Genomic DNA, 12,272 nt, shown 5'->3' with positions numbered 1-12,272 from the left:
TCTGATTGGTTAACTGGATTACGTCAATGAAACGCAGCTCAGGACAAATAGCATGATGATATAATAAACTTATTCAGTTATTTACCATTGTCAAATCTTTTTGTAGGTAAAAACTGCTACTTAAATTAAATCTACGTGGTAATTTGTCAATTATTTGTTATTTACTAAGATATTAAAGAAAATGAACGATCCTTTTTTGTCATGAATGGATTTCATGATACCATTCCAAATGAGTAGCTAATATTTTTATAGAATGCAATAAGTAGAATTTAAAGCAATTAAAACGAATATATTTTCAGTAAATGTAGCTAATAATCAATACTTAGTTACTTATATGCTAAATAAAAAATTAGGACTATAGTTTTTCAGATAAGTAAGCTTTTCTTGTTCGCGGGAGTTCAAGAGTGGAACTCTGCTCAGTCGTCTGCTCGCGTCCGATCTAGCGAGTGGGGCAGGCAGGCGGGATCAGGTAGTGCCGTGTTTGTCTTGTGAGAGAGAGACGCTAAGTGTAACTAATTCCTCCAGCGATTCACCCAACCAAGAATTAACCATGTCGCTTATGACAATAAAACTAAATAAGGCCGAAGGCGCATCATGGGGCTTCAGGCTACAAGGAGGAAAGGATTTTGCCACTCCTCTCTGCATCCAAAAGGTAAGTTTTGAAGTTTGTATTCATTTGTGTTTGATACTTTATGGTTACTGACAAGTATGAGTATTGGGACTGTGGCTTGTCATTCAGCGAATTTTCAAAAAAAGTTAACTACGCGTAGTATTCTTTTATTTTCTCTGACAAATCAGGCCTACCTGTTAGTTTTAAAACCCAGTAGTTTGTATAGATAGTACTAGGTATACTTCGTGAAAATGACTAGCAGTAGTATAGCTAATGCATTCGAAATTTTAGGTAAGACCTTTTGATTAGTGTTGTCTATAAAACGTCGCGTTGTGATTCCATTGTCAAGTTTGCGACTCAACTCCCCCACTTTCATTTTTCTTTTTTAAAGTGCTGTCAGACTGTCCTTTTACCCAGAACGTGACCTGAAGTGGTTCGCTGGTACCTACAATTTCATTCTTTGCCTTGTTTCCACCTTTAAAAGTATATTTATTTGGACTATTGTTAAATAACTGTTCGTACCTTCAGAATACATGGCTGGCAGGGCGGGCTTGTTGAATATGCAACTACGCCTATGGGCGTAAGAGGTAATCAAGGATATTGAAATAGGATCTCCATGCTTTCATTATTGACGGGTATGCTCGAAAGTCAATGACTTACGTTAGATCATCGATTATTTGCTATAAGTAAAAGCTTTTGTCAGATATCTACGATACTAATTAAAAGTCAATTTTAGAGGTTTAGGTACGTGCTGAAAACCCAAGTTGTAGTTTTTACATGTACTGTATGCTAGGGCTGTCTAGGGGTACCTTGTGTCGTTTTTTGGGTTAATTCTGCACGCTTCCTGCATCGATGTCAGATTTTAATGTTATGCTAGGCTACTCGTTAATCATTGTTTTTAGTAAGCCATTTCGTGGTCTCTTAGAACGAGTTTGATTAGTTATGTCATTGGAGTTTGTATAGAGCGTACGTGACTTTATTTTCCCCCAAGTGGCTGCTGGTGATTCGCCTTCCTCCTCCGGGTGCCAGACTTACTGAGGTCGGGTCTTTTAATACACTTGAAGGACCTTTCCCAAACGGCTTGCCAAGTCCAGAAAACTAGCGTTTTATTGCTTTTATTTTTCTGCTGTGATTTGTTCAACGCTCCTCTCTGTACAGTACATGACCCTTATTGCAGCTATTTCTTAGAGGTCCGAGAGTTTTATGTTCAGAAGGTTAGGGCAGCAAATATATAGGTTGGTGCCGAGGCCTGGCATTTGCTGCTGAGAGAACAGTTTCAACCGAGGGTTTTAAAATTAGCCGTGATATCAGCTACCCCTTTGCGCACTTTCAGCCAGCGGTGTTCATCTCTGGCTTATTTCTGTGTGCTTGTTTTTTTCAGATTCTATTTAACTCTTGTACATATTTCGATGATTTTTTTTTTATTCGTCCAGGTCATATATCAGAATACGTACCCTAATTAGTAGGGTCTCATTGATAGTGCCAGTATGTAGTTATTTTCTTTTTTATAGGCTATATTCTTTTGTATTATGATTTATGTAGCAAAGGCGGCTTATATGTATGTATATATAATATATATATATGATATATATATAATATATATATATATAATACACACACACACACACACACACACACACACACATATATATATATAATATATATATATATATAAACTGAATCACGAAAGTTAGGAACGTAATAAATCCATAAATAATGATATATGCCGTTTGTTTATTTTCCCTCGTGGCATATATCTTTGTTGTCGTGTGGTGTGTGTGTATATATATATATATATATAGTATATATATATATGAATCTATATATTATATATATATATATTATATATATTATATGTGTGTGTGTATAGTAGGAATGACTTCCATGAAGATTATTCAATTTTCCATGTTAAATTCACGTTCAAATTAATGAATTGAGTTACCAGTGTAAAGTTAAAAAAAAAATGCTCCTGCACATAAGGGTCTCTCTCTCTCTCTCTCTTCTCTCTCTCTCTCTCTCTCTCTCTAAGAAGTAGGCTAACGTGCGGCGATGTTGTAATCGCCTCAAATTTTTCTAAATATGGTTCTTTAACAGTTGGAATAATTTGCAGATGTGTTCGAGAGTTTTGCAAGCAGTATATTTTTTTTAATTGTGTACTTAGGCAGTATATAGGTCAAGAATTATGAGTTTTCATGGGGCACAGAATTGTTGAAAAGTAAGACGCCTTAGTCCTGTTTTACTAAGTAGGAAGTAACACTGGGTAGTTTGCCTGAAAATGTCATATTTTGGAAAGACACCATTGAATTGTTAAAGGAAGTTATGGTAACTTACAAATGCATATTTGCTGTTTTACGGTGAGATCCTATTGAGTGGTGTTGCGATGGCTTGGTTAGAATAATGCTGAAAGTTTAGTATTTTGGGTTTTACTGTTGTTAAAATACTGTTGGTTAATTTGCATCCTTAGATAGTACCTATGGTTTTGTTTAGAAATTTGTTGATTAAGATATTGTCGGTACTGTTACGCGTGAGTATTGGTGGGATAGTGCTTAGTATGAGCTTCAAATTGTATGCTGTCTGGTTTGATTTAAGTGTGAATATATTTCCAAAGGGAAGGTGGGCGCAGTTCTTTAGGATTCGTGGAAGGTATTAGTATTAGGTTAGATGAGGTCCTCATCAGGAAGGCGCGCTCGCTCGCCCTCGAGACTCCGTGGCGGGGAATGCACTTGAGATTGAGTATGGACGGGATTGAGAGTAATTGGGAGGTTTAACTGTAAGTTTGGTTTTATTGTTTAATTTTCATTTGCTAGTTTTTCCCATTACAAAATGACAGCGGTTTGCTTATATTTGCAGTGTTTATAGAAGTGGTTGGTATTATTAAGTTTATGGCTTGTTCCTTCTAGGATGTATTCCTGTAGTTTTGGTTTAATTGCCTTATTGGGTCTTCTTTTTGAAAGGGAGATAAATTAGGATGTATTGTCCAGGAAAGCACGCTTGCAATGCATTATTATAGAGGTGTGCAGACAACTCGAGTTACATATGTTCCTGCGTTTTCTTTCATCATGGTAGAACTACTATTCTATGAAAGTATCCGTCAAAGGCAAATCGCCGCGCAGTGATCGCCTTTTGCAGCTCTTGTCGCTGCCGTTGAAGTATCCTGTAACATGCCACCGAAAGGAGTTTTGAATGCTGTAGTAAGCATTGTTTTCTGGATAAGGAAGTCTGCTGGCAGCGGCAGGAGGAGTTGAAGGTGGGACTTGGTGGAAATGGTGGGTGGCGGCTGAGTGTAAATATAGCGCGTGTTCGGGGGAAACTTTGCCAAACTGACGATCCCCCACATGGCCTGAGACATCTCCAGAAGCAGAGGGAAAAAGTTGAAAAGAAGGTGGCGATTTGCAGTATGGATCGCTTTGCAAGTTCCTCACCTGTTGTTTTGAGCTCGATGAAATTGCTTTGAAATTGATGGGCACGGTCGTGCAATTACGATCACATTTATGTAGTTGGTTGGTACCTATTGCACAGTAGATAGAACACACTCCTGTTTTTGAATTTTTTCTTGTAAGGGTTTATGTTATTAATTTGCAATAATGAATAGGTAGTTAAGATTATTTGATGAACTTTTTTTATATGCTTGGTTAATTGAACTTTTCCTAGAAGGTGAAGAGATTCTCTAGCTTAATAGAATGATTTAAGTGATAGAAATGGCCGTGTTGGCTGTTGCCCAGTATACCCTCCAGCTTGGCGTGATTTACTGGAGTATTCATTCTATCTGTTGCAGCTGGTTTATCTTGGGTGTCATTCAAAATGCCTATGTTGGCTGCTAAACAAATAACCAATGCTCTTATACTTTAGGGTATGTTATATCCTTAATTCTCATGGCCTGATTTACCGTGTCCTCTCAGCTTTCTCATTTGTAGTGATATTTGAGTAGTGTACTGTATGGACGAAGATTTTTTTTCTTTTTGTCTTAATCTGCACCTGACAAAACAGCCCTTATCACATTACAGATGTTGGTGAATTTGATAAATTCTTCTGGCCATATTTGTTAATTCTGGCCAGACTTACGGGAAGGTTAGTTCAAGTGGGATTTTGTTCAGTCAAAGGGTGCTGGCAAGCAGGCTCATGGTCTTTTGGCATATATCATGAGAAATCTTACTTGAAAATAGTCTTACAGGTCCATTGATGTGAGATACATTCTCTCTCTCTCTCTCTCTCTCTCTCTCTCTCTCTCTCTCTCTCTCTCTCTCTCTCTCTCTCTCTCTCTCTCTCTGGTTCTTTGAGGAGTTACAGCTTACAGTTTCGGTGTTTTCAAATCGGAAATTAGTAGTGCTGTCATGAGAATAATCTAGACAGGACTCGGAGCCTTCGATAACTAATTACCGTTCAGTCATTACGCTCTCCTTAGGCATAACTTTGGCAGGCATAATGCTTTCGATGCTTGTAAATGCATTTATGGCTTTAAAATTTTTATCATTCGTCTGTGCGATGTATGAAGCTGTGTTTGTACATTTATACACAAACACACACTCACATAGTATACACAGGTGTGTGTATGAGCAAGTTTTGGAATTTATTTTCTTTTCTCTCTGAGGTTTGATTTGAACATCGAGGGGAAATGGAAAGTGCGCGATTTTTCGCTTTCACTGGTTGCAGGAATTTTATGATATAATCCTCGGTCTATCCGTTGACGTAGGCTACACATGCCCAGTGTTTACGCCCACTCGACATTCCTGGGATCAAACGGCGTGTAAGAGTTGTGACGGGTGACTTGAATAAAAACCATTAGTCTTAAGGGGAACTTTCAATTGATTTGATCTCGGCGGTATGAGGTTTATGAAGGTGATCAGGTCACCGAAGATGTTGCGGTTATTGTTGAAGTCAAGAGTCTGCAAGGTTTGTTTGCACCTTCATATTTCGAATTTAGTTCAATGATTATTATGACCCGTCGTCGCCTATTCTTGGTTTTAGAACGTCTGGTTGTCGGCTTATCCTTGACTGAAGCATTATCATCGATGACGTGAGATCTGGCTATTCATTTTTAGTACTTAATTTTCATAGAAACCAGTAAATTTCCGCTTCCTCGGAAAATTCCTTTCGATTTCAACGTCTTTTAGGAAGGAGGTGGCGAAAGAAGAAACAGAAGTTGTGATTTTGATGCCTCAACGAGTGGGAAGCTGACACAGACAGGAAATGCGAGTGCAAATGCTTTTGTGCGTGCGTTCACTTGTCTGCGCGTTCAGGTTGCAAACTGGTTTTTCTCCGATGTGCCTCACCCACCTGCGCCTTTTATCCATTATCCCTTCCGTAGTACTGTCCACCCGCTAGTTTCGATCCCAATTATGTTCGTAGCAATAGATGCTCGATTGCTTCAGAGATCATAGTAACGTCCAGACGTTCGTTTCAGAGTTGTACCATCCAGATGATATCGAAATGTTCGTTGAGATGGTGCATTCGTAGTATTATCCAAGTTTAGACTCCACTTATATTCCTGGTACCGCCCACCTTCAAGTTTCGATCCAATTATAGTTCGACTGATACCCTTATACTGGTATCAATCCCAATTAGTACCCTTTTGATCTTGGTTCCAACTGTAACAATAACCTGAGCGCTCTTCATATACACCTGGTGATTTAATATAGGTATGCTGTACTGTCCACTTCATAATCCTGTTGGTCTTATTGCATTGAGGACAAAATATGTTCATAGTACTATCCACATCGTTTTCAGCATAGCTGTTCGTGGTTTTAATTCTAATGACAAAGCCGCGTAGCCCAACTGCGATTATATTAGTCTACCTGTTGAATGCTTATCTGTCGTTACTCTTGTTTTAGATTAAGCTGGCTTCCGCCAAAGGGAGCCAGTCATCATTGTTGGAAGGCGTCATAATGTGGACCTCAGCATCGGTACAGCGTATTTTAAAGAATGATACGGTTTTATTTTTAGCCGCATACAGTAATCATTTCTGTGAAGATGAGCGGTCTGCTTATTGAAATAAATTGATGAACACACACTAACCTCGGTCTTAATTAACCTTGGTTCATTTGACGTCTACATTGTTTGAATTGTAACCTATTGGAATTTTCCTTCTGTGGCAGTTAGAACTGGATTGTGGGAAGACAGTGTTATTTATATAGTATTTCTTATCCTAAGGTTGGGTTTACTGCGCCGGTGAGCGCTAAATGGTCTCGACCACTGCCTTGATTGGTCATTAACAGACTATTGGCTTCATTATGCTACGAACAAAGAAAGTGAGATGGGCGGTTCAAAAAACGAAGTTGGAAAGAATCGTAGAAAGTTATGGAACTTAAATTTGGGCAATGGGTCTCTTCAAAATTTCGACTGCTGATCCATGGAAAGAAAAGGCAAAGTTGTCTGCAATTTAGTTATTTTTATTAAGTTTGAAGACCAATAGAGAAAAGGCGAAGATTCAGTCGTGTCTTGGTGTGTTCATCATGATGCAGCTTTCTAACGTTTGATGGCGGCGACTTTTCTCGGAAAGAGAAAGTAAAAGGTGGAGAATTCTCAAGATGAAGATGTTTAGATTAGTTCGATGCTTAAGGACGGGTAACTTTTTGAAGGAGGAGCGTCGTGTTCCTGGAGAAATCTCCGGAGAAGGGGAAAGGTTGAAGAGGAGATCTTTGGCATACGTCATGGTGACGCGGTTTCGTCAAGATTTTACTCACCCTGGGTAGGGTAGAGTGCGTGATTTCTCGCCCGTCTCCTTTCTGCGCAGTCATGTTCGCTGTTGCCTTTATCATTTTAATATTTTCTCTTGTTTATCCATACTTCTGGAGTATTTTGTTTAGCAACGATCCCATAGCCTTTAGGACATCCGCGAATGTCCTTTTTTTTTTTTTTTTTTTTTTTTTTTTTTTTTTTTTTTTTTTTTTTTTTTTAGCTTGAGTGGTAAATGAATACATTCTTAGAACGATAATTATCTAACCATCAGTAATTTAGATGGACAACATCTAATGATGAGTGGAAGTGCAAGAACTCTCTCTCTCCTCTCTCTCCTCTCTCTCTCTAGCAGATTCTGGTTTTTGCGTATACGCTGTTATTTATTTTAGATACCAGCGGCGTGCAAAGATTGTGATTCTAGAGTGTGCGTGTTTAATATCTTAAGAGAATTATCATTGGTGCCTAATAAAACTCCTTATATTTCTCTGGACCTAGTTTTGAATTCACTGAGTCACATTTTTAAACAGGAATATGTCCGATTTCATAAAAAAAAAAAAAACTGCTGTGTGTAGTGGTTTGCTAGCGAAACCAAGTTAAAACCAGCAAATTAAGCGTTTCCCCTTGTGTAAAGAAAACTGGCAACGTTGGCGACGCGACGGTTTCCCTTTGTGGTTATTTTTGTGCCAGAATCATGATTCAGGGAGCAATTTATTACAGGACGGTAGATAAGGAGTGTTTTTTTTATGTATATGTCTTGTAACCAGATCTGGCAAATTTTAAAGTCTCTCTCTTCCATTCCGAGTCATAATTCATTGCGGTGAATTATTCATGTGACTGGAAGGGCTTATGTAGACTTATTTTATTAGATGTTTTGTTGAATAGCGGGACTTTGCATAATACTGCAAATATCCACGAATATAGACATCGTTAGTTCAGCTGCTCTCTCTCTCTCTCTCTCTCTCTCTCTCTCTCTCTCTCTCTCTCTCTCTCTCTCTGCAGCTGGCGTACATGACTTCATGTTTGTCATTTGGGCTTTAAATCTTGCTCCATCGCCAGGTAATATATATCAGACGAGAATTTTCGAGGCAATATATTATGAAGGTATAGGTTGAAGGTTTTAAATATTTCAATAACTCTGTGGAGGTGAAGTGATAGTCTCAGTTTTGGGGGGGGGGGGGGGGTGGGGTAGGGGGGGGGGTCGTAACTTTTATCAATAGACAAATGTGAACGACTTGGTCAGCCGTTTAAAACCACGAGGAATCAAATGGCCAGGCAGTGATGCTCGCTGTCTGCCGACGAAATGAGCGCGTTTTAAATAAATAGCAAAGTTGAGAGCGAGGGCAGGTACGAATGCCATTTGAAATTCCTTCCTTTTGAATGGCGGATGAGTAAGATGCCATTATGGGCCACGAGGGAATGGAATGGATGAGGGTGTTTATTCTACGAGTGTAGTGTTCCAATAATACGTTTTTGAGGTCCTTCGATTGTCTCGGAGAGTTTTCTTCGTTTAAGGATCCGTAGGACATTCGAATTTGAATGCTGATTCCCGGTATGTTGTAGTTTTTAAAATGGTTTGTATATTCACCGCTGAACGATTAGGTTTTAATGCGCCTCCCTCACAACTTTTCCTGTTATTTTTAGTGCTGCCACTTTTTCCATTTCCCAGAGGCTAAATGACAGTGGTTAGTCATCTCTGCTTTTTAGAATCGTCGTCTGTTGTTTCTCGAGTGTAGGATTAAGTATTTTAGCTGGCACTGTGTAAAAGTGTCACACTGAACCGATTTTTCCTCAGTGAATGGCTGTTTATCCCAACGAGGAAGAGTTCCTACTCTCGGGCAATTTTGATTTTTCCGGTCTTGACCTCCATGGAGGAGGAGGAGAATTAATGCCTACCGACCGCCCCCGCTCTAGACTTAGACCCTAAGTTGTCTTGGCACTGTCATCTGGGTAAACCCGGAACTCAATTAAAAGAAAAAATAATGAAGTGGCGTTGAATTGGTTTATCGTAAATTCTGATCGTTTTTTATGGAGGGATTTTCTGGGCTTGTTTTACAAACACCCCCAGACTTCTTTCTTGACCGACTTTTTGGTGGAGGAAGAAGGGGACGTTGAAGTTAGTTCGGATTTCAGACATCAGTGCCTTATTATGGGTATGGATGGTGGGAAGTTTTGAGCACAGTGGGCTCATCCGTTATTAACCAGTTAGGACTATTTCTTTTATCCCTTGGAGCCACGATCTGGTAGGTGTTGTAACAGTTATATATATATATATATATATATATATATATCTATATATATATATATATATATATATATATATAACTATATATATATATATATATATATATATATTGTGTGAGTGTGTATAGATAGACAAGTAAACGATTAAACCAGACGGGAAGTTTTCTTGTAGCTATATGAAAGAGAGAAAGAGGATGGAATCCGTGTAAATGTTAGTTTGTGTGTCAGAAGACAAGACTCCCGGCAATGTCTTTAGCGCATTTTTAGCCTCGATAGTCATCCCTTTTGGCAGGGGGGAAGGGTGCTAGTTTCCCCTCTATACCCCTTTCCCCCTCCCCTCCCCCCATCATCCTTATTCTCTTTCTAACCCGTTTACTTCTCTCCCCTCCCCCGCACCCCCTTACTCCCTTTCCTTCCTCCGTTTTCCACTTTCATCTTGTGCATTTCACCTCTGCATCTTATCTAGTCTTAGTTTTGATAGGCTTTTAAAAGGATTATTTATTTTTTGTGGCCGTTTCATTTTTTACGTTATCACAGTTAATGTTTATTCTATGGTGCATCGCAGTGCCGTGACCGGACATGAGTTAAAAAAAACCTCAATTATGTATATGATACAGTATCTTGTACATAATTGTGTGCATGTATGTGTGTGTGTTTTTTTTAACTCCATAGTGAATTTGTTCTCTCAATTTACTCGCGCTTGCTATTTGATCCTACTGGACGCCATTATTGAAATTTTGGTAGCTTGTGCTTTCAAAGTGCTGGGGGATTTATTATGAGAATAATTCGAGGGATGTATATAGTATCTCCTACGGATTAAATGCACACTGGCTCCTTCGCCTTATTTGGGGATGCACTTGTCACAATAGAACATTTCTGGCAGTCAATCTACACTTGAAAGTTATATAGAAAGAAAATGAGCAACTTTTTGCCCAGAGATACGCCATTATGATCGTTTAACCTGGTACTGATTTTTTTAAATAGATGTTTTTGATTCCAAACAGACCCCCCACCCCCATCAACTATTTCATGATTTCACGAGCGAACAAAGTTATCTTCAGGTACACATGTGTATGTTATGGGTAGTATTATATTAAACGTTATCTTTGGAAATATGTGCATATGAATAATTGCTACACAATGTATTTGTTATTTGTAGAACGATATTGAATGTCCTCTTAAATATCTACGCATATGAAAAGTTGGTAAACAGTGTACGTGCCATATTTGTAACTACAGTATATTATTAAGCTCTTCCACGTGAATTTAATTAAAGTTCGAGTAAAATGGAATTAATGGTGATTTTATAGTTTGGCAAGCTATCATAGTGATGAATCAAAGCAGGTTTTATTTTAGGAAAATTCCTGGCTACCGCACCCACCATCCTTTGTCATTTTCGGTGAAGAGAAGAGTATGGAGTAAGTGCATTCCATGCACTACTTACTTCGGTTAGGCATTCCTCTCGAACTCTGAAGATTTTACTTACTCATCAACCGTGCATCTGACCTCTAGGCCAGTCCCTTACGACGCTCCTGATTGGCTGCTGTTAAGCCAATCACAGGGCTGGAAACCCTCTCTCGAGAGAGAGTTCACATAGGCAGGATGTATGTGTGTACCTCTCCTGAGGGATACTTTTGAAAGACGTATCCCTCAGGAGAGGTGGAATACACATACTTCCTAGACATCAAATGCACAGTTGATGTGAATCTACTATAGTACTGCACTTCATCCCTTCATCATTGCTGTTTCTGGTTTCACTGCCCCGGTCACCTCTTGTAAGCTGGACGTACATTATTATTATTATTATTCTTATTATTATTATTATTATTATTATTATTATTATTATTATTATTATTATTATTATTATTATTATTATTCAGGAGATGAACCCAAAGACTGGTGTTCATTAGGTAAAGGGAAATACGGACAAAATAAATGAATTAATGGATAATGCATTAATCAAGATGCAGAGATAATAGTATGAGGGTGGTAATGCATTGCATCTTCGTTTGAACTTCTGCCGCACGACATCCTCAGGGACACCTAGATGCAACCACTGTCGTTCCTTTTACTGTACCTCCTTCCGTATTCTCTTTCTTCATCTTACTTTCCACCCTCTCCTGACTCTTGATTCATAGCGCAGTTGCTTTGAGGTTTTACCCCAGTGACACCTTTCAAACCTTTTTCTGTCAGTTTCCATTTCAGCGCTGAATGACCTCATAGGTCCTAGTGCTTGGCCTTTGGCTTAAATTCTATATTCAACTCAGCTACAGCGAGACCCAAATATTGCAGGCTTATTGGAAGGTACGAATACAGAACACTCTTAAAAGACTGTCGAGTTGCCGAGCAGAGAAAGAATCATCTTTTGTTTACGAGAAGCCGAGTCATTTCTTGACTGACTCACCGATACTCACCGCTGGGTGTTCTTAAGAGCAGGGCACAGCAACGAAACACCCATTACCTCTTCCCTTTAATACGCAGGCATTTGCTTTCACATTCATGCATACATCAATCGTGGGTGTTCCTCTCCCTGTGCCTTGCTAAGGCTCTGAGTCATTGGCAGGTTGAGTTGGCTTATGAATTTTGGATTCAAGGACCTACAGGCTGTGGGGCATACAGTAATGGTTAGTACGGGGAACTATAGGGTACAGGTTCCATTGAGGAGTCAGAGATGTGTATATCTGGTGATAGAAGTTCATCACTCTGGACGTGGTTCGAAAGTCACGTAAAGCCGTTGGTCCCGTTG

At 39.0% G+C, this 12,272-nt stretch overlaps 1 protein-coding gene across 36 annotated transcripts in view; it reads left to right on the top strand.

Moving 5' to 3' along the window:
* Positions 1 to 403: 403 nt before the first annotated feature.
* Positions 404 to 12,272, top strand: part of LOC135205466 (PDZ and LIM domain protein Zasp-like) — a 127,869-nt gene continuing 116,000 nt past the window's right edge. For 25 of the 36 annotated variants that reach the window (XM_064236154.1, XM_064236148.1, XM_064236152.1 and 22 more), the window contains exon 1: positions 405 to 652. In XM_064236154.1, coding sequence (XP_064092224.1) covers positions 551 to 652 — 102 coding nt within the window. In that variant the 5' untranslated portion in view covers positions 405 to 550. Of the gene's footprint in view, positions 653 to 12,272 lie in introns of all 36 variants that reach the window. The other 11 variants (XM_064236133.1, XM_064236142.1, XM_064236135.1 and 8 more) reach the window with 1 other exon arrangement.

Source organism: Macrobrachium nipponense, chromosome 24 (assembly GCF_015104395.2).
Source record: "Macrobrachium nipponense isolate FS-2020 chromosome 24, ASM1510439v2, whole genome shotgun sequence".
Classification (NCBI taxonomy): domain Eukaryota; kingdom Metazoa; phylum Arthropoda; class Malacostraca; order Decapoda; family Palaemonidae; genus Macrobrachium; species Macrobrachium nipponense.
The sequence above is the reverse complement of the archived record's forward strand: the minus strand, read 5'-3'. Positions and strand labels throughout refer to the sequence as shown.